Raw genomic sequence first — 26747 nt, 5'->3', positions numbered from 1 at the left:
ATTTGAAAAATTTAAAATGTTCATTCAAAATTAACTGCAAATGTACTTTCAGAATAATAATGTGTAAACTTCATTATAATATTTTTTTTTACTTCATCATAAAATTTCCAAACTACTTTTTCTTCTTGTTCAAGTAAAAATTGTTTTTTTAAGTTATATTGAAAAGTAATTATCTCTCTCACATAGATCAGAATATGTTTACAAATTTCTCAGATTTATATGTTTTGCTAAATCTGCTAAGTTGTGATTTCATTTCACATTGTGAACAGCACATTTGTTTTAATTTACTGCAAAATCACTAAACCCCTTAATGAAATAATGTTTTTAAAAAAGCATGGCAGGCTTTTGTTCTTTATTATATAAATGATTACTTTATGCATGTTTTTCCTATGTTAAAAATAACATTAACCCAACCTGTCCTCATTTATCAAAGTCCTAAGTGCTTTTTGGGAACAAATCAGTGGTTCAACAATCTTTCAGAACTTAAATCCTGAGTGTCTTAATGTTAGACTGTGAAATAAGGCAGAATTCAAAGGCATTTTATGTTCTTCATGAGAATCTAGAATTTTTATTGGATTCCAGGTAACTTTGGACAATAGACATGATGGGATGTTTTCTCTTGGAATAAGTAACAATTTAATTATATCATCGAAATAAAATATAGTGTGGGCTTAATACATTGTAAATATTACGAAAGTACTACTTTGCTCTAGTAATTTAATGACTGAAGCTACATTGAATAACAATCTTACTAGTACCTGTGTACAAAGTATTATACATATTACTAACGAAGATATTACGGCGGTTGCAAGGATGTTACCAGCTCAATGGACATCTAACGATACCATATTCTTCTAAGAGGAAAAGGAATAATGTTAGATTTACAGACAGTAAAGAGTTCTGTTTCCCAGTTGAAACATCGGAAATAAGAATCCAGATAATCTGGCATCTTGATTCATATTGTCACAAGAAAAGATTTCCTCTCTTGGGGACTCGGATCCCCAGCAAGCCTAGTACACTAAGTTTACGTGAAGATAGGTTGTAGGATGCCACAGCAATGTAAAGAAACCCTTCTATCTGAAAAGTACTGATTTGTAGGCCACTTCTTAAATGTCTGACTTTTTTTTTAAACCTATTTACATACATTCAGCCCCAATCAGTAGATAAAATGTTTTGTCTATATTACAATAGGCATTGTTAACATTTCATCAGAAGGCCAATGCAAGACAATTCTTAATAGCCATTGCCCAGCATTTAGGAGATTTTAAAATATCATACAAATATACAGTTAGATTGTGAGAAATCTAATTTTGCGCATGGTATCGGTGGCCTCTTTTACATATGTGGGATGGCAGAAATGAATCAACAGGACAGTAACTAGAGTTCTACTCATCCAGGGCCTAATTCTCATCTGGTGGTTGGGCCTGGTTCCTGCAACGTGGGTTTAGGCAGCCAAAATCCCTTGACACTTAATGCCAGATAAGACTTGACTCGGTGTGGTGGGGAGGCTTGGGTATCATCTCAAGTGTAGGCATATGTCTGCAGCTTCTCCCAGATCCATGTTTCTTTTCCATAAATCTCCTACATAATGGAAAATCAGAGTTTCTTATAAACAGCCCTCTTTGTCTAAATGAAACTATTGGTGTAGGACTGAAAGATTCATCATTACTCTGAGGAAGTTGAATAGGTTAGGAATTTGGCCCTTTCTGAAGACGTATGTGATAGTGAAATGCATGGTCAGGACAAATATGTTACCCTCAGAGGAACATAGGTAAGTCTGAAGTCAGACCTTACAAGACTTATTTGAAATTTAAATTATATTTAAGTTAATGGGCCTAATTAAGGGACTCGGTAATGAATGATACTGATGAATGGTAATTCTAATAAGTATACTCATTAGGGAGAACATTTGAGTCTCTTGGGTTGGGAAATGATATTAAAAGCATCAAAGTGAATCAAACTAATTGAAGAGTTTTAAAATGAAGGTAGTGTAACACAAATGTGATGGTATTTCATAGATATTTCTTGGAATATCAATAAGCACCAAGTTTAGTGCCATCAGCCCCATTGTCCCTTAATTTGTTATATATGATTCAGATCTTTGAAAGCACAACACACTATAAAATCTACATTGCATACACACAGATACAGTTTCAAAAATGAATCCTGGAATTTTTCTACAAATAATGAGAATTTCGTCTTCACCAGGTCTTCATAGCTGCGAGCAGAGAGTTGGTGCTGCCTGGTGAGCTCTGAGATGTGTGGATTAAAATTCGGGATAATGCAGGACAAAAAAATGGCAGTTCTTCAGTGGAACCAGACCTTGGTGAGTTTTTGGAAACGATCTTTTTTCTTTCTCCTAAAGAGAGCTTATTCATCCTCCAGCATGCTGAGCCCTCCCCTGCATATCCCAGAGAGATAAAGTGAGGCAACCAGCAGGCAGATTTGAGCTGTACGTACAGACAGCTAAATCCATCCCAGGTTGGCCCACAGGCCACATTCAGCTGCAGACCATATACTGCCACAAAAGGACAATGCCCCAGTAGACTGCTCATCTATCTAGAGAGCTAGAAATCACCAGATAAATGCTAGCTCTCCACTTTAATTCATGCTAGGCAGGTCTCTGGGTCCTGTAGGAGCCATGCTTTATCTGTATAAGAAGACTATTTGTAAGTAAAATTGGTCAGGGTCAAGTGACTTCTGAAGCAATATTAATGCTCACTGGGAAAAGGGCCTTATTCTGAGCATCCATGGCACCATTAAGGAGTATCAGGCTAGGGCACAAGAAGAAAGAAAGCCATGCTCAGCTTATATTTTAGCAGACCCTGCTTACCAGGAAAAGAGGAGAGGCCTACTTCTTAGCCCAAACCTATCTAGTCAAAGCCAGGTTCTGGGCTGTCACCACGGGCATCTGGGTAAAGCATAGAAGAGCTGTATGTCATCCAAGCCTCAGTCTCAAGGGTGTCTGCTCCTCACTGCCTTTTTCTGTATCACCACTGTCTGCCCAGCCTCCTTAGCCACGAGGACCCGACTGGGTACTCCTCCTTCAGCAGGCGGGGTCCAGTGTTGCTTAGACGGGATCACACTGCTCCACATTCCAACAACAAATGTCATCATGGATTTCTTTAGAACCACTTCCTTTTTGATGATTTACCTCCCTATAGACCTGGTAGACCTTAGGTGCTCAGAAACCAAGACACTCATTTTCCCAACACTGACATGGCAAATATAGACCTTCACTTGCGTGTTTGTCATTGATCATTCCTTGGTAGACACGAGTCTTAAGAAATATCTAAAGGTCAGTTTAGTAGTACTTGACCCAATCCCTTGGCGGGGAGGGGGGAATTTTATGAATGTTTATGGTATTTTTACCAACCAGCTTTCATAAAGAACTCAATTTTAGAAACTGAATTCATGTGCAAGTATGCAGCAAGTGGTACGATTTACACTTGGTCACAGTTTTCTCACTTTAGGACACAACTGTAACAGTTACAGGATAGAAACACACACACATTTATATTCACACTCACGCACGGTATAATTTTACTGATCCAGACAATACTTATTTTCAATTAAGAAAAAATGAAGACTCATTTGGCCACCCAGGCATGAAATCTACTGAAACCTGGAATATAAGAATGCAGTACTCTTCAAGTAAACAGCAATTGCACAGTGATAACAATATACATTAAGGTTGACACATGCTGTCTTAAGAGGTCTAGTAATAGCTAAAGACTAAAGAAAGTCAGAGATGTCAGCCAGAAAAGTCAATATGCCTTCTCTTTTCCATTCTGCTTGTAATCCATCACCCAACAGAACAGCCATAGTCCAGAAGATAATAAATGTCCATGTATGAAAATGTAGGGCTAACAAATGTTTAAGTATCAGTGAATTCTGCTCAATGCTCTGGATAGTCTTCAGATTCTTCTTGTTGTTAACAGAAAAATAAACCTTTATGAGTATCTCAGTGTCAAATTTAAATAGATTGGAAAAAATATTAAGGTTTCTCAGGTCACGGGCAATACTTTTTTAAAAAAGTGGTCTCACTGGTGTATATCCGCCGCTTGTGTCCCATTGTTCTCATGAAAATCTACCTTCCGGTTTTGCTGAACTAGACGAATATAAATAACACACAGTAAACACGGATCCACATCTCACATGACACGACACATTTTACAAAAGAGCTCTACTTTAGTACTATAACTTGTAAAAATGGACATCTCTGATACTTATGGACAAATACATTTCACATTATAATGAGAGTTGTGGTTACAAAGGCATTACTCATTTGATGGTGTTTTCCTATGGGTCCTTAGACTTCAGACCATGTAGCTGCACGTGTCTCTCCCATTTCACTGAGACCCTGAAGAAGCTTCGGTCACATCAGCAGCTGGCTTTCTTCACTGTAAACCCCTGAAGAACTGAGTTTCGGTACCTACACTGTCGAAATGCTACAGAGCTGAGAACCGATCCTGGTGACAGTCCCCTTTCACTGAGCATGGTCAACTTAAAAAATATAAACCGATGAGACGACAGACTCTTCTAGATTTTAAGCTTTAAAAAAAAAAAAAAATGAATTTCTTTTCCTGTGCTGCCAGGAAGGCGTCAGGCTCACAGAGCCTCGGCAGACGTGTCTGTGGACACAGACATGGTCACCTTGGCAATCTTGACCGTGCTCTTGATGCAGCTCTCTGCAGCCCTGTGAACACTGGCCGCGTTGTTGGCATGCTTGTGCAGGCAGTCTGAGTCCCCCATGCTGTTGTCAAGAGGCTGCGCAGTGCCTTCACACGAGGGGAACATACTCCGGAAAGCATGTCTCAGGTCCTTGCTCCTCAGAGCGTAGATGATGGGGTTCACGGTGGAATTCAGCAGGCAGAGCATACTGCAGAACGCAAATACTGTCTTAATGAGCTTGTTCATCTTCCCAAAGACGTCATACACCATAATCGCTAGCAGAGGGCCCCAGCAGATGATCAAGACCACAAGGATCAGGACCAGGGTCTTGGCCAGCCGAATGTCCATGCGGGCTTGGTCGGGCCGTGTCACCTGCACTTTGCCATCCTCGGATGTGTGGATGATAATGCTCTTCTGGGTCCCGCGCTGAATCATGCGGACTGCATGGCTATGAGCCTTCCAGAGAATATACATGTACGCATACACGATGAACAGCAGCAGCACGCTGGTGACCCCAATCCAGAACATCAGGTAGGTTTCGTCGATGAGTGGGAAAATGTCTGAGCAAACGGACTGCAGCTTCTTGCAGTTCCAGCCCAGGAGAGGCAGCACGGCGATCACAATCGCGATGGTCCACATCAGGCAGAACGCCACCACGGCCTTGGGCCTGGTGACGATCCTCTTATAGGCCAGGGGCCTGTGAATAGATATGTACCTGTCAATGGCCGTGAGGAACAGGCTGCCTACCGAGGCCGTGAAAGAGGCAGTGACCCCACCCAGTTTGAAGAGAAACACGTTGGGGCTGTCTTTGCGGTGGAACACGTGGAAGTCAACAAAGCTGTAGACGAAAATGACGCTCCCCAGGAGGTCGGCCACAGCCAGGCTGCCGATGAAGTGGTAAGAGGGCCGGCAGCGGAGGCTGCGAGAATGGAGGATGACACACAGCACCAGCAGGTTCTCCAGAACCGTGAAGGTGCCCAGCGTGAGGGACAAGACGGCGATGGCCAGTTGCTGGCTGGGGTTCAGAATCATGAAGCACTCCATGTCCATGAAGTTCTCCCCACACTGGATATTCTCCTCATTCTCCTTGTAGGATGAAAGGGACTTGTTGTAAAATTCAGTAATGTTCACCTGGTCTGCCGGGACCAACTGGGCATTGTCTCCGGCAGTCATCTTTTCTTGGAAGGGACTTCCCCGAAAGGAAGTTAAAGGAAATTTCTGTGGGAAGTACCCTAATTTGGATGCCATGTCACCTTTGATATCTTCGTACTGAATGTCATTGGAGCCCACGTAGAGGAGGTCTGTTGTGATGGTACGGAAGGTGGTATCAGCAAGGCCATCTAGGATAGACTTCATAACCTCCGTCTTGGATCAGGCCAAACTCAAAAGGACTGAGAAAGAGACCCACAGCAGGGAGTCCTAACAGGAGGGAAAACAAAAAAGCTCAATGGTGAAAAGCTTGGGAAAATCATAATAATGTTTTAAAAACTGACTGTAAACATCCCAAACATGTACCATCATGGTATTTTATTCCTGTCTCTGAGCCTAGATAAAATCCTTGTCACCTTCAGTCAACAAAATGAGTCAGTCAGTCACAGAAAAGCCACCCAGAGTTGGCGATGTGGAGGCGCCCACTAGAAACACATTTCTTTCATTACTGAAGCTGTCTGGATTTAAGTCACTGTGTGATCCTGCACAGACCTCCAGGGTCTGACAGTCAAGCAGAAGGAAGTGTGTCTTGGGCGTGGCACACACCTCATAGTTGCATTAGGAAATGTCTACCACTGGCTTCTACCACCACAGACACACAGCATCCTAATGCTGGTGGGGACAGGGTAGAGCAACATGTCACACAACTACTGCTCTTAAAGACTTTATCACCTTGTCACACAGGTAAGACTGAATGTACAGCACAACCAAAGAATGAGGCTGTATGCTGAATGTGAAGGGGGAGGAAGAGACTTCTGAGAACCAGAGGAACAGATGACCATAGGCGAAGATCTAGATGCTGGCCTATCTCTGTCAGGCAAGTCTCCTCCCCCAGAGGAGACATTTGGATCAACTCATGGCTGAGGTGAACGTTGAACATGTGTACACCAACCAAGAAAAATGTCACGAACGGCAAACTTGCACTGAGGCTTCTGGGCAGACCAAGATCCTGAACACTGGGAAGCAGTGATGAAGGAGAGCGTTTCCTGACAGTGTCCCTCATGAGAGGTGCGGTGACACAAGCATGCTGGGAGACAGGAAGCAGGCCTCAATGCTGTATCATCTAGGCTTCCGTGTAGATGGCCCCGGAAATAAGGATAACTGAGAAAAGGGAGCCAAATTTTAAGAGCTCTTCAATTCTAAGATAAACAATTTGGTGTTTGTTTCAAAATAAACAGCCAGGGAATTGATTTTACTATTTATAAATTCTCCTTAAAATGCAGCTATTAGGCTCTTTCGCTTATAATGACATTAGAATTACTAAGTGGTATCTATAATAATTTTAAAATAACCATAAAAACTAACATTTTATTTCCTAGTTATATTTTTCTTTTTTTTTAATATAGCACACTGTATAGCGGGGGTGCTGTGGGATAGTAATTATCTTGGAACAAATGAAAATGTTCTGAGTTCTCCTGCTAAAATACAGAAATCCTACCTATCTGAAGTCATGAGTCACTCATTCATTCATTTGACAAAATTATGGAGGACCCAGTATGTGCCAGGCTCTGTGGTAGGTAAGCACTAAGGGCTGGGCATGTACAGTACCAAGCAAGAGTCCCTATCACATGGAGTACACAGTGTGGCAGAAGACAGACAGCTGACCCCGGTAATTATGATGAAATGTGGTGACCACTATGACTGGAGATACACCAGACACTGTTGGGGGCGGTTAGTCTCAGGGGGCAGAAGGAGGCTTCCCCAAGGACAGGATGTCTATGCCAAGAGTATGTAGGATTAGTGAGTGGAGACAGAACATGGAGGCAAAGGTGAAAAATTTAAATGAATACCTTAAGTATCACAATGTGGGGTTTTTTTTTTTCCTTCTGCTTTATTTAGTAACTTGGAATAGGGACAAGGTGCTGAATGTGGTCCACCTTTCTAGATTCTACTATCCCTGGGTCCAGGCTCTCTTCTGAGTCAACTCTACTCTCTGCAAACTTACATTTGCTAAACAACTCCGTTTACATATGAAAGTTTCCATCCACCATCTGAAGGACACAGAAAATAGCCACAATTTGTGAGAGAGCTGTTCATGGTCCTGGCACATCCTCATATCCAACTTTGGCCTCTCAACACCCACCCATACTCCACCCATACCCATACCCACCTATACTCCAACATAGAGCTCACTGGCCCTGCTGTTCTTTGAGTCACACCTGCACACCTTCCTCCTTCCCTCTAAGCCTCCCCCTGTCTGAAATACGCATTTCCAAGATCTCTGCTCCACTGATCTCTCAAGGCCTGGTGCTAAACTTACCTCCATTTCTGATATCCCCTTGGCCAGCCCTTCCCACGAGGCAGAACTAATTCCCCCAGCTTTCCCCTCTATTACAGGGCTCACTGTATCATTTAATCATGAGCTTACATATCTACTTCAATAACTAAAAAGTGGTTTCCAAGCACAGGAATGGTATCTTTTTTTCTTCCGTGTTTCACCAGCCTGATAACATGATAGCAGAGAAGAAAGAGAGGGCTAGTCTCCCTTAGAAATGTTCACATGAACCTAAGAGGTGCAGCTGAATGTTATTAACTGGTGCATAAAAGCAGTGATTTAATAATACTTATTTGCCTTTTCTAAAAATCAGAGGAGAGAAATGTAATTAATTCAATGGGTATTTGGCCCAAAAACCGAACCTGGGAGCCAATCCAGGACCTCCCTCCCAAGTCAGCTTATTTCAAGTAACTAACTTGTCCTTCACATTTCCCAATTAAAAACGAACTTACTTGAAATTTTGATCATTTATATGCATATATTACATCCAAATGATTCCAAATTCAAAAGGAACAGAAGGACATACAGCAAAGTCTGTCTCCTCCATCCCCATGTCTCAACCATCCAGTTTTCCTCTCCCGTGGCAAGAAGATCCTTGTTACTCTTTCTAGAGATATTCCATGCATACTCAAACAAATACATGAATTCTTTCTTTATTTTCTTTTTAACAAATACTAATATACCACACATACTGTTCTGCACCTTGCTTTTCCATTTAAAAGTATGCATGAAGACCGTTCCCCGTTGGTCCACAAAACCTCTCCTCATTTAGCAGGTGCCTTAAGTATCCCTTAGATGAGTGTGACCAGCCTCCTTCTGATGCAGGTTTACATTGTTCATCATCTCTTGCTGTTACAAATAGTGCTGCAACAAATTACCTTCAGTCCTGTCTTTTTGCACATTTCTTATGGAATTATGACTAATCATATTAGCTGCCCAATCTCATACTTTGAACGCCCTGAACGCCTCTTCTTTCTTGGCCTCTATAATCAAGCAGACCCCAAAGTCTTGCTGACTTTCCCTTTTTATGCACGAAGGGAGAGCTTATTATGTGCAGGCGGCCTCCTGAGCCTCTTATGTCTATGGAACTATTTATTTTTCACAATGGCCCTATGAGGTGGGTGCCGCTATGATCCCCATTTCACAGATGAAAGGCACAGAGAGGGTAAGGAATTCACCGTTCACACAGCTAGTAGGTGGCCAAGCCAGAACAAACCCAGATGTTCTGGTTCTAGAGCAGTGCTGTCTAATAAAAATATAAAGCCACATATGCAATTTTAAAGTTTCTGCTACCTAGGTAAAAAGGAAAAGGTAAAAGGTGAAATTAATTTTAATGATATATTTTATTTAACTCAGTGTATACAAAATATTATTACTTCGACACCTGGTACTAGCCACATTTGAAGTTTTTAACAGCTACTTGCTGGGGTTCAAAGCTGCTTTTAATCTTACTGAGTCATCATCCCTGTAACCTGAGCCAAGGATGCTACTATCTCCCTTCCTTTCCCCGCTGATTCCAACCAGTCAAAACACTAGTAATGGGGAAAACACCGAATTAGGAGTTAGCAGACCAAGATTACTATGCAACTTGTACTTGGGCAAGGAGTTAATGTCGATAAGCCTCAGTATTTTATCTGCAAAATGGGGATGAGGAGGAGGATGATATTGCCTAAGTTATACAATTGTTCTAAAAATTAAATGAAAAAGAAAAAAAGCAGATCATGTACTTAACAGTGTCTGGCATAAAATTTAAGTCTTCAGTAAATATGAGTTGTTCTTCATTACCTAGTACTATGACCCTTGCCATATATTGTTTTGAGATAGCACAGTGCCTTATTAGATCATAGGCTGCTTCTTCAAATTTTATTTTTGTCTCCGCACTTAAAGCATGAAGGAAATAGAAGATGCACCCATGGGTGCATGTGTGGAGGAGGAAATGTTATGGGTGGTCTATACAGAATTATATAACTTCAGGAGACCAGAGACCTCACACATATTCTATCATCAAATTGTCATGACAGCTTTATTAGGTGCTTATTTATTAATCCCTATTTCACAGATAAGGAAATGGAGGTCATTAGATGTTAATGTAAATTGTCCAGAAGATGAAGAGTTTGTAGCTGACAGACTCCAGACTCTCAGACTCCAGAATTTTTGCTCTTTGACTTTATGCACGGTTTTAGGAATTAACAGTAACTAGGATAAAGCCATTTCGCGTTCTGTATTATATTCAAGCCTTCTAGCTTCTTACAAACCCAAATTAAGGCATTTTGTCAATAGTAATTAAGACTCGCTCCTACTAAATCACTATTTCCTATCCCAGCCCATCTAGGTAAATCTGCCTATTGGCATGGCCTCAAAGATTAAAATTTTAGTATCTGGAAGAGCTACAAAGCTTCTTCAGTGAAGAAGCTGGTCTCCTGAAGTTATATAATTCTATATAGACCACCCATAACATCTTTTTTCAGCAACGCAAACCTATGTGTGCCTGAGATTTATTCTACATTAAGGTTACCACCTATGTGATCACAATTTCCCACTTAAATGCAACCAAGCACTTTCATTAAAACAAAGTCACTTGTTAACTCTGAACTGGAGCATGGTGTGGTTATGAAATATAGACTAATTTCTTTTTTTTTTTTGAAATATAGACTAATTTCTGTTCAGTATCAGCCAACTTTAATTAAGGAATACAGTTTTAAAGTATACATGGATTTTGTGCAGTTCAAGGACTTTAGTAATGTCAAAGTACCACGGTGCGTAGGCAATTTTACCAGTTAACAGGATCATGGCAGGAAAGCGGTCCTCTGCATTTCAGTAATTTTTCCCTTTATTTCTACCTTTGGATTATTACAGTAATTTTCACCTGATTATTTTTTGCACTGAGAGTTTTCTTTGAGAGTTCATTAGTAATACGGTTTAGGCTTTGGGGGATGCAGCTGCCATTAATTTTGTTTTTGTTTGCTACTGGGAAAATCATAATTGGAAATTTCTAGCAAGATGCGTAGATGCACCTATTAAAGAGGCAGTTGGTTTTTATTACTGTTAGAGTAAAACAATGACTGAATGACATTTAAGGGGATTTTCCCAGAATTCTGTTTCTAAAAATATAAACAACTTATTCTATTAATTTAAGCTATAAATCATATCTTTAGAAAAATAAAAATATTTTAATGTGTTGAATCTATTATTTAAAAAAAAAGAAACTTCAGATTTTTGGAATGATATTACCTGTTTGTCCATCTCACTAAGTGTACAATTGTCTCTCCATCTACTACCCCTAAACTTATATAAGTCACAACTATGGTAACACATCAAAGAAACACTCTGGGTACATGAGCAGCAGCATGAAGCATTCTAAAGTCTACCTAGAGTTGACAGCTTTGTTTCTGTGACCATTGAGGGTATAAAATATCCACGTCCTGATTAGGGTGAACATAGAGTGACAAAACAAGACTTCAAATAAAGTCTTTTCTATATCAATAGGATCAACAGCAGGTTATTTTAGTTTTCACTGCCCTACTGAAGATATTCTTTGTTTCAGAGAGACATTTCAGTAAGTGAGATATTTATCACAGTTGTACTGGAGTAAAAATCCTTGCAGTTCTGGACTGTGCAAGCCTCTCTGGGTATCCCTGAAGGATGTCAAGACTAGTTGGGCCGAAAACCCTCTAGAAGCATCAGAAGGATCAGTGCTCCTGATATACTCAGCACGCTCCCCATCCCCGGCTCCTTCTGTAATATCTTAAGTGTACAAATGCTTTAAGGACACAATGCCCAAGCTCATGGTTTCTAAGTTAATAGGAGTCCAAGACCCCATTTAAGCAGGGGTTCCAGGCCCCTGCTTAAACGAGCCGTTATTCTCCCTTATCTCTTTGTTCGCTTTGTGTTGTTCTGCTTAGCTAGCTTCATAAAAGAGTCTTGTGAAGGGTTCAAGAGAATGAAGGTGCCAGTGGATGTATTTGTTATTTTCCATTCATTTCTGGGAACGAGTCTGGTTTCTACTAATTTGATCAAGAAAAAGTAACTTGATAATGTATTTTTCTAAAGTTAGTAGGAAAATTTTAGTTGACCCTTATAATTGCATTATGTCTAAGACATGTCCTCAGTATACACGGCAGATCTCATGGGCCAACACCATAGCTGGATAAATGATGCTTCTGCTATGGCTGAATGAGCAACTGAGTCTTTTCTAAGTCTTATATAACCATCAGAGTTTTGGAATTATTAAAGTAGTTTGGTTGCCTTTTTGCATTATCTTCTATAGCAAAGAGAAGTAAAGGATTGACTTAATTATCCTGATAATTCAGGCAAAAATACATAATCCTTCTTCCTTGTATTAATGTCAGTTCCTTTTCCCATATATAAAAGAAAATTCCATTATGTAGGTAATGCTCGGTTGGCCTTAGCTTTCCATATATTTTGCACTGTGGAATAGAAGTTATTAAATGCACCATTTTCTCTGGTCTTTGTTAGTAAGAAAATATATTTCATGAAAATATATCAATTAATATGATCTAAATAGACATTAAGGCAGTTATAAGGCTATATTTCTGTTCAAATTTAACTTGAAGTATGCCTAATTATTTAAATTTAAAAGCTTGTTAAAATTTAAAAGAATTTTAGGGCTTAAAAAAATGATGGTTTTAAAACTACATCAGATTAAACATTCACTATTAGGTGATGATGCTGTAAGAAAAGTCTATCACAAAGGCAATGATACAAGTGAAATGATTTGTTGACTTTCATAACCAATTCCATTTCTCCATTTACCATTTAATTTTGTTCTACTGTTCTGATGCTTCCTCTTACTAAGTGCCTTTGTCTCTCTTTTTTTAAAGAGGGCTACCTTTTCTACATATCTGTAAAGAAAGTAACCAGGCATAATAGATGCAGCTTTCCCTTAAAAACTGCAAAATTTTCAACTCAATAGAAGCCACAGTCCATATACAAAATACTCCATAAGCTCGTCTTTATCATGTATGTGAAGTTTGTTCATTAAAAGCCAGCCCAAAAAAACACCTTGAACCCAGGAGATAGGTTATCTGACAGTTCATTGCCGAGGAAGCAACAGTTTAAAGTATGCTACATGTTGTCCAGTGGTGCAGCATCCCTTTCCGTTTCTTCCTTAATCTTTCAATGAGGGAGTACATTCTCTTTGAATCAACGAACATACAAATTAAGCTCAGTGAAAAATTAAGTCTTGTTTCTCTAGGTTCAAATCTTAGAGTGATTGAATGTTTTGGGTGATTAAATAACTGCACAATAGAGAAGATTCCAATTCCCCAATAATGTAATAAGAAACATTAGATTGTTTATGTGATAAGAATATAAATTATTTTTTAAATATTTACATGCATTAGGTGATATCATGATCCTCCTTCTACATAGGAGCAAACTGAGGCTTGGAGTAGTAAAATAACTCTAGGTCTCTCTCTAACTAGAGGAGCAGAACTAGAACTCAACCCAGGGCTGAGTAATTCGAAGTTAACTGCTCTTAGCTTTGAGGTCCAGAAACTACATAAGACCCTTTTCTTGGTTTCTAAGGGGGAAGAATTGATTTGGGGGAAAGGATGTAATAAACAGTAGCTGATCGTTTTACATAGCAAACGACTAAAATCTGAAGGAAAGATCTGTTGACAGCAAAAAGACTGCCCATAGTGCTTGCAAAACATCCTTGCCTTGTGGTCTTCAGGGACAAAGTATGATAATTAACTATAAACTATATTTCCTAACCCTGGATTAGCACTTTATTTTCAGCAACTGCTGGCAAATAATAAAAAAAAAATCTAACTCGTCTTTGTCACCATTTTTTAAAATTAGATTTCCCCCCTTCATTTAGTCAATTGTAAGGACTGTAGACAGTAATGACAGTTTCCACAATACCAGCAGGGAAAGGCGAGGGCATGATGGTTGTTAGTAAACAAAAGCTCGAAGCTTTCATTCCCATATGGAGAAATTCAAACTCTACTTGAAATCACTCAGTTTCCCACCATGAGCAGTGTGGGGTTTTGCTGGGCCCAGTCAGAAGATGACTCTTTGAGGCCCGCTCCTAAGATGCTCGCTGGAATCAAGGCTAAGAAATTCTGTAAACCTTTGTAAGGCTCCAACAAGGGAGTGCTTGTGACAGATTCCTGGTCCCCAAACAGCACAAAGCTGTGTCCCTAACAGCCATGTAGCTGATGGATACAAAGTTATATGCCCTCATCGGTTTCATGTATCACATTTTCATTGAGCACATACTCTGTGCCTAGCACTGTACACATGAAATACACATCCACGTATTACCCCTGTGTAAGGGGAGATACAGGGAAGCAAGAGAAATGATTTTCCCTCTCCCCCGACTTTGTCCAATAAAGGCCACCCATCTGTCCTTCTCCTCCCACAGATGACAGAATAGAATTGGATATGAAAATATGTCATAGGCCTACCATATTGTTTCACCCAATGGTATGGGGTGCTTAGCCCAGTAATTGGGTTGTGTAACCCCCTTCCTACAGATGCTTTGAGTTTTTCTCCCTGGAGAGAGAATGGGCACTGCTGAGTCACCCTGTGTCAATCTTTCTTGTGTCGAAACCCTTCAAATCGTGAACACCTTGAGAGGAGAGACCTGTCTTATAAGCCTCGCATGTCCTCTGCCAGGCACAGTGTCCCGTCTGGCGTAGTTACTCAATATCTGGTTACTAAACAGATGTAGGTGTTCGTCAGCGACGTGGCAGATCTATCTTAGCTGAAAGGCGTCTAACTGTCGATTGTTTTCCTTGGCATAAAGTCCGTCAGTTATAAGGGAATTAAAACGGAGTTTTGGTCTCATACAAACATCCACCTGAAGAAAAAAAAACAAAAACAACTGCCCCAATAAAAAGGCATCAACAATTCTTCATCCCAGGACCTTTTATCTCATCACTAACCAGTAGTTATATCGATGGCAAGTGGAAGCCTGAGGCAAAGATTAGAAATATACTTTGTATTCCAATCGTTGCGGAACCTGGGTGTGTGTTATAAACCTCACTGTTTTGGCACACAGCAATGGTAAACAAAGAGATTTTTGTGACACGCACAGTCTTGAATGAATCCGGATTACAGGCTGTTGATAGACCTTTAAAGACGATCTATGAGGTTGTGATTATAATGAAGTTTTTCCTTTCCTCGAATGCCCGTTATTATGCATTAATCTTTCCCAAAGGGGTTTCTCCACGTGCAAGTGTGTTTTCAAAACTACTTGTCAAGAGAAGTTATGTGAAAATTCAACCACTAGATGGAGTGGCTTTTATAAGCCCTCAGGAATCAATTTGTTATTCTATTCAGTGGACATAGTTCTTGCTTTGGTTGAGCAACTTCTCCTGCTACAGCATTTTATGTATTTTACAACCAAATTAATTAAAACATAAATAAGAAAATATGTTATGGAGGGTTAAAATGGGTTATTATTACTGCCTACAAAAACTACATTTTTAATTGCTTTTCTGGGGCAAAGGGGCATGGAGAAAATTTAATATATTGATAAAATTAATTGTGAATATTTGGAAGTCTGCCTCAAGAAACTAATTAAGGATGAGTAAAGGAAAGTAGTTCTACTGGAAACAAATAGTATGTTTACGCCAAGAGATGCTAAAAGTGAGATGGGAATATCTCAGGAGCCCAAAATCAATTCTAATAACAAACCCAACTCATTTCTATTTTATGAAACATGTGGCTTTTTGATTTTCAAATATGAAGTCACCAACACAGGCCATAATTCCGGGATGAAAAAGAATGGAAAATTATTTATCATTACAGGGGTTACAATGGAATATTTCACAAATGAATATTTGTCCAGATACTCATACAAATCGAGGATATGGTAGCTTTCTAAATAATTCCTTTTCCTTCCTATCATCTTCTCACTGGAATAATTTTAAGAAAGTTTTTATTGTTTAAATCCAGATTCCCTTCAAACATGATTTTATAAATTAGGTACTTATGTGCCATCCACTTTAGCTGAAATTAAAAAAAAAATTTAGTGTGTACTGACATGCAAGATACAAACATAAAAATATGCTTTCAAGATGCAAATAATTATATACAAACAGAACTGGAGGAAGTAGGTTTCACTAGAGATGAAACATGTGCTTTGGAAATGTAGTTTCAATTAAGACGGAAGTGTGCAATTGGATGCAAGGATAGGATTTGATGTCGCTGAAACCATGAGGTGGTTCTGTTGTACTCTTTCAAGGTCAAACCCTCCCCAGGATTTGTGTGGTGCAATTTCGTGCTTATGAACTGAGCTGAGGAACTGCAAATATTCAGCAACAGTGATGTGAAGATGAAGAATTAGGAAATAAGATGGGTGAGAACAGGCTGGACATCCAGGGTACACACACCTCAAAGAACAGTCTGAGACATCCCACAGTAGTCTGTGAGCGCATGCAGAGTGATTTTATAGGCCAGTGGTTCCCGAACAGTAGTATCAGCATTACCTGGGAACTTAAAAAACTGCAAATTCTCAGGTTCACCTTGGACCTATGGAGTCAGAAACAGTGGGGTTTGGGGAACAGGTGTGTTGTTAGAAGTCCCTCCAGGAGATTCTAACACACTCTGAAGTTTATGGAGACCTATGAGAAAGACTAAATGCTTGAGGGGGCAGATAAAAATGAACCTTTAGGAACTGAGGATAAGAAGAAAGAATATTCTGTGAGTGTAGGTTGAAATGGATGGCTAAGGGAGCCCACTGATGGTAAAGTAGTTTCCCAGAGAAGATGTTTAAAACCAAGGCATTTCTATGGGACTGAAATAGAATTCTGTGGTCTAGCCTGAAAAGAAACATAACCTAACGAGTGGGAACCTCTCAAGGAACCTCTCAACGGTCTACAATTCCGGGCTTCTCTGCACTTTTTCAGGAAACTTACTGTTATATTTTTGACCAACAGAGAAAAGTGGCTTCAAGATACAGTATGTACTTACCCAGCATGCAGACATAAATTAAGAACTCCACACACCATTTTCTCCTAACTCTATTTACAAGGTCTATGCAAAGCTCTCTAGGTCTGCTAGCCATTTCTTTCCGTTCTACTGTGAAAGAACCCATGATGATGAGAATAAAAGAACGGGAAACCAGGAATGGTAGTTAACATTCAGCTTATTTTTTAAACTAGATATGTTTCTGTTTCTGTTCATCTCTTCCTCAAACTGTAAAACAATGTGTCACAGGAGAGGCACCCAGAAAACAACAAACTAAAATGGAAATTTTGCAGTAGGCCCAAGAAATGCAGATCTGTAGCAAATTAACTTACAGAATTAAATTATGCAACCTATTACTGCTTATAGTTGGCATATAGCTTGCAAAAATATCTAAGCGTTATAAATACATGGAAATGGATCTTCAAATACTTAAATGTCTGACTTTGGACAGAGTGTTTCCTTTCTAATTATTTCATCAATAAAAATGGATCTTAGATTACTCATACTTCACTTCCTCCGCTGAGGACTACAATCATCCAAAGGTTTTTTCCCTTTTCTGGTTGTTGTTTGTAAGAACTTTGCTGGAACTCCCAAAACTAGTTGTCTTCTAGAGTCAAATTACCACATGGGCAAAGACACCAAACTCTCTGGACGATCTTTTGCTTACTTTGGTTATATATTAAATTGTTTAGCTTTCCTTCTTCTCCACATGTATCCTGCTTGCTCACCACAATTGTACAAATGCTAGAGAAAACATTTACATATTCTGGTAGCAGTGCATTGAAATGAGTTGGAAATCTGGTCCATTTCAAAAGCCACACGGGAATAAACCAAAATACACAGACCATAGTGGCATTAAATAAAGTCTCTTTTCTAACGAATAAATCAGGTTGATTACTTTTAAATATAGCTGAGTTAAAAGCAAACAAGATGGACAAAAGCATACTGCTTATGGCATTGGTTCGCTTGCTATATTAGCCTCTTGGCCAACAGAAATCAATGTTATAAAATTTCCTAGACGATATCCAGGAGAAATTTGTTTTTTAAAAAGCACGCTGGAATTTATCACCAATTTAAATGTAAAACTCCTTGCAACTTAATTCGATTTATAGAACTCATAGTCCAATTTTCTTCTCTAAATAGATGGTCTAAAAGAACAGATGAAGAAATAATGAGGAAAAAAGGGAACCCTCCCATTTAAACATAAACTTTGAAAAACATTATTTCCTAATTATATTTTATTTTAATTATATTTAAATATACTACTGACATACACAGTTTGTGAAAGCATTTGCCAGTATATTCAACTACCACAACAGATTGCCTGGCACATCTTTGAAAAATGCCTCTGCTTTTCTTTAAAAAGCAATAGCATGGAATTTGCTAGTAGGAATTAAAAAAATAGATATTACATTGTCAAATTTAGGAAACTATACTGCCCTTTATCTCTAAAGTAAAAAACAAATTTTAAATGCTTTTCGGAGTAGATAATGATGGTAAAGAATCAAGCCAAAGATATCAAATTTCTACTCAATGAATCCAAACTCTACCCAATTAAGAATCCAAACTCAAGGGGAAAAAATAAGAATTAGATAATAAAATATTGTGCTCTTAGGAAAAATTATTTGCTGTCTGTGTTAGGAGAAAAGGGAACTTAAATCCCTTGTTAGATTAAAAAAATGCATAATCTACCTTAGGAAATTCATTCAAAACTACAGAATATAATGCAATAGCACAATAAGTTAAAAAAAAAAGATTTAGCTAAGAAATATTGATTCCCATCTAACCAGTCTCAACTCACATATTCAAAAACAAAACAAAACAAACAAAGCAAAATTTTGAAAGCTTTCCTAAGGTGCAAGTGTGAAAATTTCTCCAGCTGGGGCTGCACCAGAATTTATAGTATTTCAGAACAACTGCTCTGGCTCTGCCAGGCCCATTTGCTCAGGTTTGGTGAGTAAACAATTCTTCCTTCGAAAACCCATACAAACAAAACAATGAACCTCGTGCTCACTAAATTATGAAATTAACCTGTCCGAATGAAACTTTAAATTAGAGGATATCCAGACGTTATTTGTTAATAATCCATATGGAAAATACTTCAAATATATGGAAAATATCAACAAAAACTGGCTCAAGAAGGTATTTGTAATGGCAACTGTGCTAGAAAAACTATTATAATGAAATGTACTTTACTTTCCATGAGGCACCCGTGCAGTGAAGAAATATGACCCAGGAAAGCTTTTAGTAAACATTTTCTGTTAAGAAGTAGAGGTAATCACAGATTACTTTATGTAATGGCTTTGACCCATTATCACTGATAGGTCATAAACATACCTATTATCCATTGAGGCCTGTTTAAGATAGGAGTTTCTCTAACATCAAACTATTTGAGTAGTACCAAGAGAGGCACTGGAAAACCTCTAAAAACAACTTTCCTCTCCCTCCTCACCTATTTCCTGTAGTTTAACTTATTTGTGATGACACTATAATGTGCTGTATATTACAAATACACTGGTATTAATATGCATTCTATGATAGAATAATAATCTTGTATTTTTTTTCTCCCAACTTCCTTTCCAAAAATAATAAACAACTAGTAGGACCGGTGAGAACTGAATTAAACACATCAATCAGTGTTGATGAGAAAAGTATAATCAAAGGTAGTTATGCCCATCCTGGCATCTTTGTAAGATTCTTAGAACACCTGAGATGGGAAAAGATCTCTGCTACCCTAGAGAATCAGAACAGACTTGTTTTGATGCAAGGTGGATACTTCTTTTGCCTTGAGTCTTCTATGTCCAGCTGTATAGCTGCCTTGAATTTGGACATTTTCCCAAATTTGTAGTATTTATTTAAAATATGAATTATATATTCAGATATATAAAGACAATGGGTCTAAATTTTTATGTCAGGCATGATACACACCTATGAAAAAGTTTGTTCATATATATATATATATATATGAGTGTGTTCATACATCCCAATCATCTAAAATTATGCGGGATATAATTTGATGTTATATATTTTTCCGGATAACATTTATTCTTTCTTTTAGTCTAAAACATATCTGGGAGAAATCTGAGTTGATCTGTAATATGTAATTGTTAAACCCAATCTAATCTAAGAAGATACAGATCAGTGAATTAAATAATTATCAAAAACATTAAGTAACAATTCAGTGGCAAAGTGTAGTTATCCCCCAAAACCTCAGAAACGGCATTCATGCAGTTATAACAGAAAGTGAACATTGCTATCAGAAAAGAATTAAGAAGGCACTAGAGATGGGGTGTATGAAGTTAAAATTTTGCCAATACAAAGTGTATCAATTGGTTTTGATTTCCTCTTATTCCTTAGGTTCTCTACCAAATCTTCAATCAAGAAAAGAAAAACCAGCAGAGCTTGTAGTCCCTCAAAATAAAGATATGCAATATGTAAACTTGGCCCCAGCAGTTTTTCAAACAATGTTAGGTCCAGGTCTTTTCAGAGGCAAAAGCAGAATTATAAATAATTTAAACCCAAAGGCTGGTTTCCCTCTAACTCATTTGTCAGTTCAATTAGAAAATGATGAATACAAAAACAGAAGAGACAGATTACACTGAAGACACAGCATCCTTTTATTTATTTTTTTTTTTTTGCAGGAATGAAAGCTCTCATCTGTGTTCTTCAGGCAACTGAGCTAACATAATTACCCCCAAGAAAAACAGTCAGCAACCTCAAGGACAGGCTCCATCTGACTAACCAAATTCAAGACGCTATCACTAAATCTTGTTTTACTCATCACGTGTTGTTAGGTATCTCCAGATTCAATTTATTACTTTTTTTTTTTCTTTTGCAGCATTCCTGGAGAGCTAATTATGGGAAATAATCACTTTTCTTATTAGGCCAACTGTTTTCTGGGAAGAAACATTTGGTAAGCGTGGTGAACTACCAACAGCTATTCTAAGTTCTGTTTCATCATACTTTATTCTTCAACAGCCAAGTATTTCAATTCTACTTCCAAACACTAACATGCGAGACAACCAAGGAGCCTGTCTCAATTTCCTGGTAGTTCATGTTAATCCTGAGTCAAAGCAAAGAAGAATGTCATAAGATTGTTTTGAAAGAGTTTTTCAGGCTTTGCCTTAGTAATTAATAAGCTGAGACTGCATACTAAATACTTATCACCACAATCAATGGGGCTGCTTCCTTCTTGAGAAAAGAGGTAGGACTGAATCAAAGAGTTTTCTTTTGGAATAGACTGTAATATGCCACAGATAGAGTGGTTCTTCCAGAGAATTTCATTCCCAGCAGTTTCATCTTGTTAACATTTAACAATTTCACTATTTTAACATTTTGAAATGCCAAAAAGAACACACTGATCCTGCAGCTAGGCTTATTAGAGAGGCACGATCTCACAGGCGACAGGGAGGCACAGAGTCCACTGGGAAAAGGGTAACAGAAAAAGACAGAAAACAGTGGATAACAAACAAAGCCAAGCACTACTCCAACGTGAAATCAGATTTGCAACAAAATGTAAAACTTTACATGCCACACTAAATAACATCATCTGTTTTTTTAAGGGACCAGGAATAACATTCTTTTCATAGGCATCTATATCGAAGCTATCTATTGAAACTGGGGGGCGTGAATATCTAATTTGCCTTCCTAACAATGAGTGTGCAAGCATAGTAATTTTATTTTTGAAAGGTCAGAACTGAGCATTTCCCCCCTGGGGCCTCACGTTACCCCCACAGAGACTTAGGAACACAATGAGACCTTTCCCCATCAGACACTTGATACGTACCTCAGCCAGGATTGCTCCTTGCCTGGAGTGGGAGACATCTTTGGAACAAAAAGAATCTGTTCACAGTAAGTTCTGTTGGTAACCTAAAATGGATTAGTTTTTTAAAACCACGTCCATCCTCTTGCCTCTTGCCCAACTACAGCAACTGCTATCGTGCCTACAAGTAACCGCTTGCAGTATGCAACATTTAACAATCTGGAGGCTCATGGATTCTGTTCATGTATGGATATAATCAGAATATTATTTATCTCACTTAAGAAACTATGCGTGGCCTTTTATTTTGATAAAATTGCTTTTAACTGAGTTAGAGATGGTGGGAGGGAGAAGGAGTACCAGGGGAGAAAAGGGACAGAGAAAAATCAATCAGTGTATCTTCCCTTGCAAACTGTCAGTAGGGTGGGATTAGAAAAGCAACACTTTAAATCAGACAAAGTCCTATGGGAACCTTAAAGGTTAGTTGCTCTGAGCTTCTCAATATTCTGCAAAATAGATGGATGGCAGTGGTCACCCCACTGATACTCAATGTTTACTGAGTTTACGCTAAGAAATTGCATTTCCCCCATGGTTGAAACGATATTAACTTGGTAATAAAAAACGAGGAGAAGTTATGGGACCCACAGAGATATCTTTCAACACCTTTAAAACCAGTAAATCTGTTGTAATCTCTTATTAAATGCCCAAGGATGCTTAATGTATCAAGAAGCAACAACAAAGACAAGAATGGCACTTAATTTGAAGGGAAATGAAGATGGGAGGCAAAATGATGAACAGATTACCATTTTTTTCCTCATTTGTTCAATTTAAAACTATAATTAGAAGCATGCATGTTGCTTTCAAACTTCCAAAGGACCAAATGACAGTTTCTCCTGTCTGTCACTGCCAACATCTCCACTGGAGAGGCGATCCATTTATGATGGTGAGCCTTACCGAGAAATGTCTTTCAAAAACACAGCAACTTTTTTCGTCTAATGGCTTGTTTGGGGTTAAATGGTTCCATCAACATTTAAATTTAGATGTTAAAGGTACGTTTACTTTTCCTTAAAAAGAGTGGCTCCTGCAGCTATTTTTCTACACCAAAAGTTTATTATCTGACATACATTTCTTTATATGACATTTAATATTTTAGGCAGTTTCTAGGTTTGGTGCAGAGATGGATGTATTTGGAAACACTTAGTTGCTGATACGGTTTATAGACATTCAGCACCAAGTCAAGCGCCTATTTTTTCAAACATGCACAATTAAACGTTTCCTACAAACACACATCAGTGTACACAGAGGTGCACACACATTCAATAAGTAGTAAATGGTAGAAAGCTCCAGAAGTAGCCCAGACCACAGTTTACAAGCCGGGGCGGTACAGCTAAGTAAACATCGACGCACGATTCGCTCACACGGAATAAGAACTCCACGAAGGACACTTGGGGACTACACTGGTCAGTACCCGAGGGGGCGGGAGGCGGAAAAAGTATTTCCAAACGCAACCCTGCCAGGTCTTACCCTTCGCATCCCCCGGTCCTCGGGGAGAAGCTCCCTCGGCACCTCTCGCCCAGCGCAGGGGCTGCTGCTCTGCTAGAACGAAACGTTCCTCCCGACTCTACGGAGCTCTGCGGGAGCCGAGGCGCCCCGCCCGGGCCAGGGGAAGGCACTGGCGCCGCCGGAGCCAAGAAGAGGCGGAGGCGGAAAAGAAGTGCAGAAGGAAGGGGTGGCCGAGGGAGTAGCCAGAGGGAGGCGGCGCCGGCGCGGGGATGCGGGCGAGGCGGGGTGGGGTGGGGTGGGGTGGGGTGGAGCGGGGTGTGCCTCCGTCGGTCGGTCAGTAAGTCAGTCGGTCCACGCTGCCCGCGCGCCGGCGTCCCCTGCCTCCAGCGCCCGCCCGCCCGCGACAGCGACAGCGACTGGCGACCCCTCCTCTCCCGCCGCCCGCGAGCCTCGCCCCTTCCCGGGGCTCTTCAGTGGGTCCTCCCGCTCGCCCAGCCTGGCTCGGCGTGGGGCCGCAGGTCTCCGCCAGCACTGACGCCCGTCGCCTCGCCACGCTCGTGCGGTCCCTGCCTCTTCCTCCGCTGGCGCTCTGTCTCTGGCTCCCTCTCGCTCCAGTCCCATTTATGAAGCGCGGTCCCATCACGTGTTAATGAGCCTTTGTCCTGCCCTGGCAGCGGCGGCGGCACAGACCCCACCGAGGGAACTGCGCGGGGAGGGACCCGCGCACCGCGCAGCGCGGCACCCGTGGCTCCAAACTTTGCCGGCGCGGGGCACCTGCCGTGGCGCCGGCCCTGGGGCCGGAGGGGACAAGCCTCTCCGGCCCGCGTCACCTACTTCTCTTCCTCCTCCTCCTCCTTCTTCTGCGCCGCCGCCGCCGCGGTCCCGGGGGCTCCCACTGCCAGGACCTGGCTCTCCTCCCGGATACCCTCACACCCCGGCCGAGCCAAGAAGGGGCTCGTGCCTGCACCGCCCCCGACCTCGGGGCCATTAATCTCGCGCGCCCCGGCTGCGCGCAGCGCCAACACCTTGCGCGGGGGTCACGTCTGGGGCAGCCGGAAGGGCGAGGGGAGCAGGAGGCGAGAGGCCGGGGAGCCCCGGGCCAGGGGTGCGGCCACAGGCCGTTCAGCTCGCCCCAAGTCGCCCCCGCGGTGGGCAATAGTGAGCCAGGCCCGGGGGCGGGCGAAGCATTGGGACCGCGCTGCGCAGCCCCCGAGCAGTTTGCTACCTGGCGGTGGCCACGCGACCACCTGTCCTCCGCCCTCGGGGCACCGGCTGGCTTCGCGCTGGGAGCATTCTCCAGCCCCCGCCGCCCCCGTCGCCCCCGCCCGGCGCGGACCACTGGGGCGCGCCCCACCCGCACGCCCGGGCTACGAACAGTTGGGCTCCGTAGGCGGCTGGTTCTGCGCCTCCCTGTCCGGCGCGCCCCCTCCCCAGCCGCTGGGGGTCCCGGCTCCCCGTCCCTCCCGCACGAGGAGGACGCCCCCCTGCAGGGCCGGGCCGGAGGCGCACGGGGGCTCCGGGACAGCCGCCGCTGGCGCCTGGGGAACCGCGGTGCGCCCGGTGGCCGCGACAGGAATTAGGGTACATGCTCGTTAATTGGTTCCACTATCAGCCGCCGTCTGCCTCCCGTGTGCACGGATCAAACCTTAATTGGTCTTTACATTTATCATGGTGAATTGCGAACCTACAAACAAGCCCGAGTCGCTGGTTCAGCAGAAAAGGCGCTCCCCCTCCCTCCGGGGCCCAGGCAGAGTTGTGGCGGCGGCGCTGGTGGTTGATTAGACATCTTTATCTCTCGTTGAGTTGGGTCGAGGGAGAACTGCACGGTTTCCACCTGATGGAGGGAGCCACGTCATTCTGCCCCCCAAGAACCCCGCCGAAGGCACTTGGTTCGCTTCCCAGTCCTCCTCTCCGTGGTTGCCACAGCGTTCATTTTATGATACGTCTCCAGTGATCTAGCAAATTCCGCCCCAGTCCTCATTCCGGACGCCCTCGGGTAGTGACCTCCACATTCCTCTCGCCGCAGGCCAGAGCCCAGCAGCATTTATAACATCTGGACCCATATTTGGCCTACAGGAGAGAATCCGAAAAAGCCAGCCTCTGAAGGAAGAGGGGAAACTGTTGGGGAGGAAGCTGGAGGGTGGCGAGTCCAGAACCCAGGCGTCAGGCCAGTCATAGACAGGTTTCCTGCAAAGTGCTAGTTCAGTCTTCGAAAATCTCCCCAGATTGCTTTAGGTTAAAAGAAGTGTTTCCCATTTACCCCATCAGAGAAATAGCCATTTAAGAACCCACAACTGAAATGATCGTTTTCTACTAGGTAGGTAGATGGGATAGGGTATAAACGAAGATCTGACTGACCCATCAATAGATGAAGGAATAACTGACAGATGGGTAGATGTGGGATGAGTGTTGGGCATTAACCCCAGTGCCTGGTACCCGCTCTACCCACAGCAGAGGAAGGCATCTTCAGGCCTACTTCCACGGGGGAGACAGTGTCATCTAATGATGTAAAAGGCTGGTAGGGAGGCTTCAACATCTGTTGCTTCAGTTTTCTTTTAAGGGTCATGGATTCTAGATTTCTACCTTCCCCTACACCCTTCGCAGGAGGACATAGGCACAGTTTTGCCCTCCTTGTGACCCCCCAGACTCTAATTTCCCAACTAAGTTGGTGACTTGACACCAACTTCAAAGTGTTGCCACTTCCCATGTAGCCCAGATTCAAGTGATTGCGTCTAAAGAAAGGATTTAGGCAGGTCTTCTTGCTGGGATGAGCACCTCTTTCAGGTGACAGGAAAACTGGAGAGCTCATGGAAGGCTTTCCAGCAACAGGATTTCACATGGGCACAACCATTCTTCACCGTGGGCTGGTCATCTGTTCTCTTGGGGTGGCCCATGGGTTTAGGGTCCCTCGCGTCCACAATTCTGACATACTCCGCGGATAACCCTGATAGGACATTCCCCCACTCATCAACCTACATCTTGGTGTTCAATATCAGATCTAAAGGTGAACACCGTTTGCAACCTACAAAAGGTACTCCATGGAAACACCGTATCTCAACCCATTCACACCAACTTCTGCTTTTTCACAAAGAGGAGCAATCTAATTACCTTAAGGGTCTCTGAGTCATCCTGAATCTCTGGGTTGATGGTAGATTTTTAAATTTCTTTTCACCGAATTCTACAAAATTCCAAGCAGAAACCTGGGATCCAAATAGCTTGAAGTCTATTTGTTGAGTGACGGGCTAAAGTGACCTGTGGACAGAGTCAATCATTAAGAGTCTAATCAAATAGTGACTCCAGCAGCTATAACTATTTCGCCTGTGATTCTGTTGTTGTTCAGGCTGGGCGAAGGCTGGAGCCTGACAGCTGGTGAATTGTACTGACTTT

At 41.5% G+C, this 26747-nt stretch overlaps 1 protein-coding gene across 2 annotated transcripts; it reads right to left on the bottom strand.

The window, feature by feature from the left end:
* Positions 1-538: 538 nt before the first annotated feature.
* Positions 539-24320, bottom strand: CNR1 (cannabinoid receptor 1). 2 transcript variants are annotated; one of them, XM_004766924.2, is made up of 3 exons: positions 23382-24320; positions 21885-21967; positions 539-6093 (listed from the first exon to the last, which is right to left on the bottom strand). In XM_004766924.2, exon 3 carries the CDS (start codon positions 6028-6030, stop codon positions 4612-4614), a length of 1419 nt encoding a protein of 472 aa, XP_004766981.1. In that variant the 5' UTR covers positions 6031-6093; positions 21885-21967; positions 23382-24320; the 3' UTR covers positions 539-4611. The 2 variants fall into 2 exon arrangements, with proteins under 2 accessions (XP_004766981.1, XP_004766980.1); XM_004766923.2 differs by lacking the exon at positions 21885-21967.
* Between the last annotated feature and the right edge of the window lie 2427 nt (positions 24321-26747).

Source organism: Mustela putorius, unplaced genomic scaffold, assembly GCF_011764305.1.
Source record: "Mustela putorius furo isolate JIRA1106 unplaced genomic scaffold, ASM1176430v1.1 tig00000166_pilon_pilon_pilon, whole genome shotgun sequence".
NCBI lineage: Eukaryota > Metazoa > Chordata > Mammalia > Carnivora > Mustelidae > Mustela > Mustela putorius.
Note: the sequence above shows the minus strand (reverse complement) of the source record. Positions and strands in the feature narration are given on the sequence as shown.

Excerpts from the sequence above, each read along its gene's own strand:
- CNR1 (XM_004766924.2), bottom strand. The coding sequence starts at position 6,030 with ATGAAGTCTATCCTAGATGGCCTTGCTGATACCACCTTCCGTACCATC.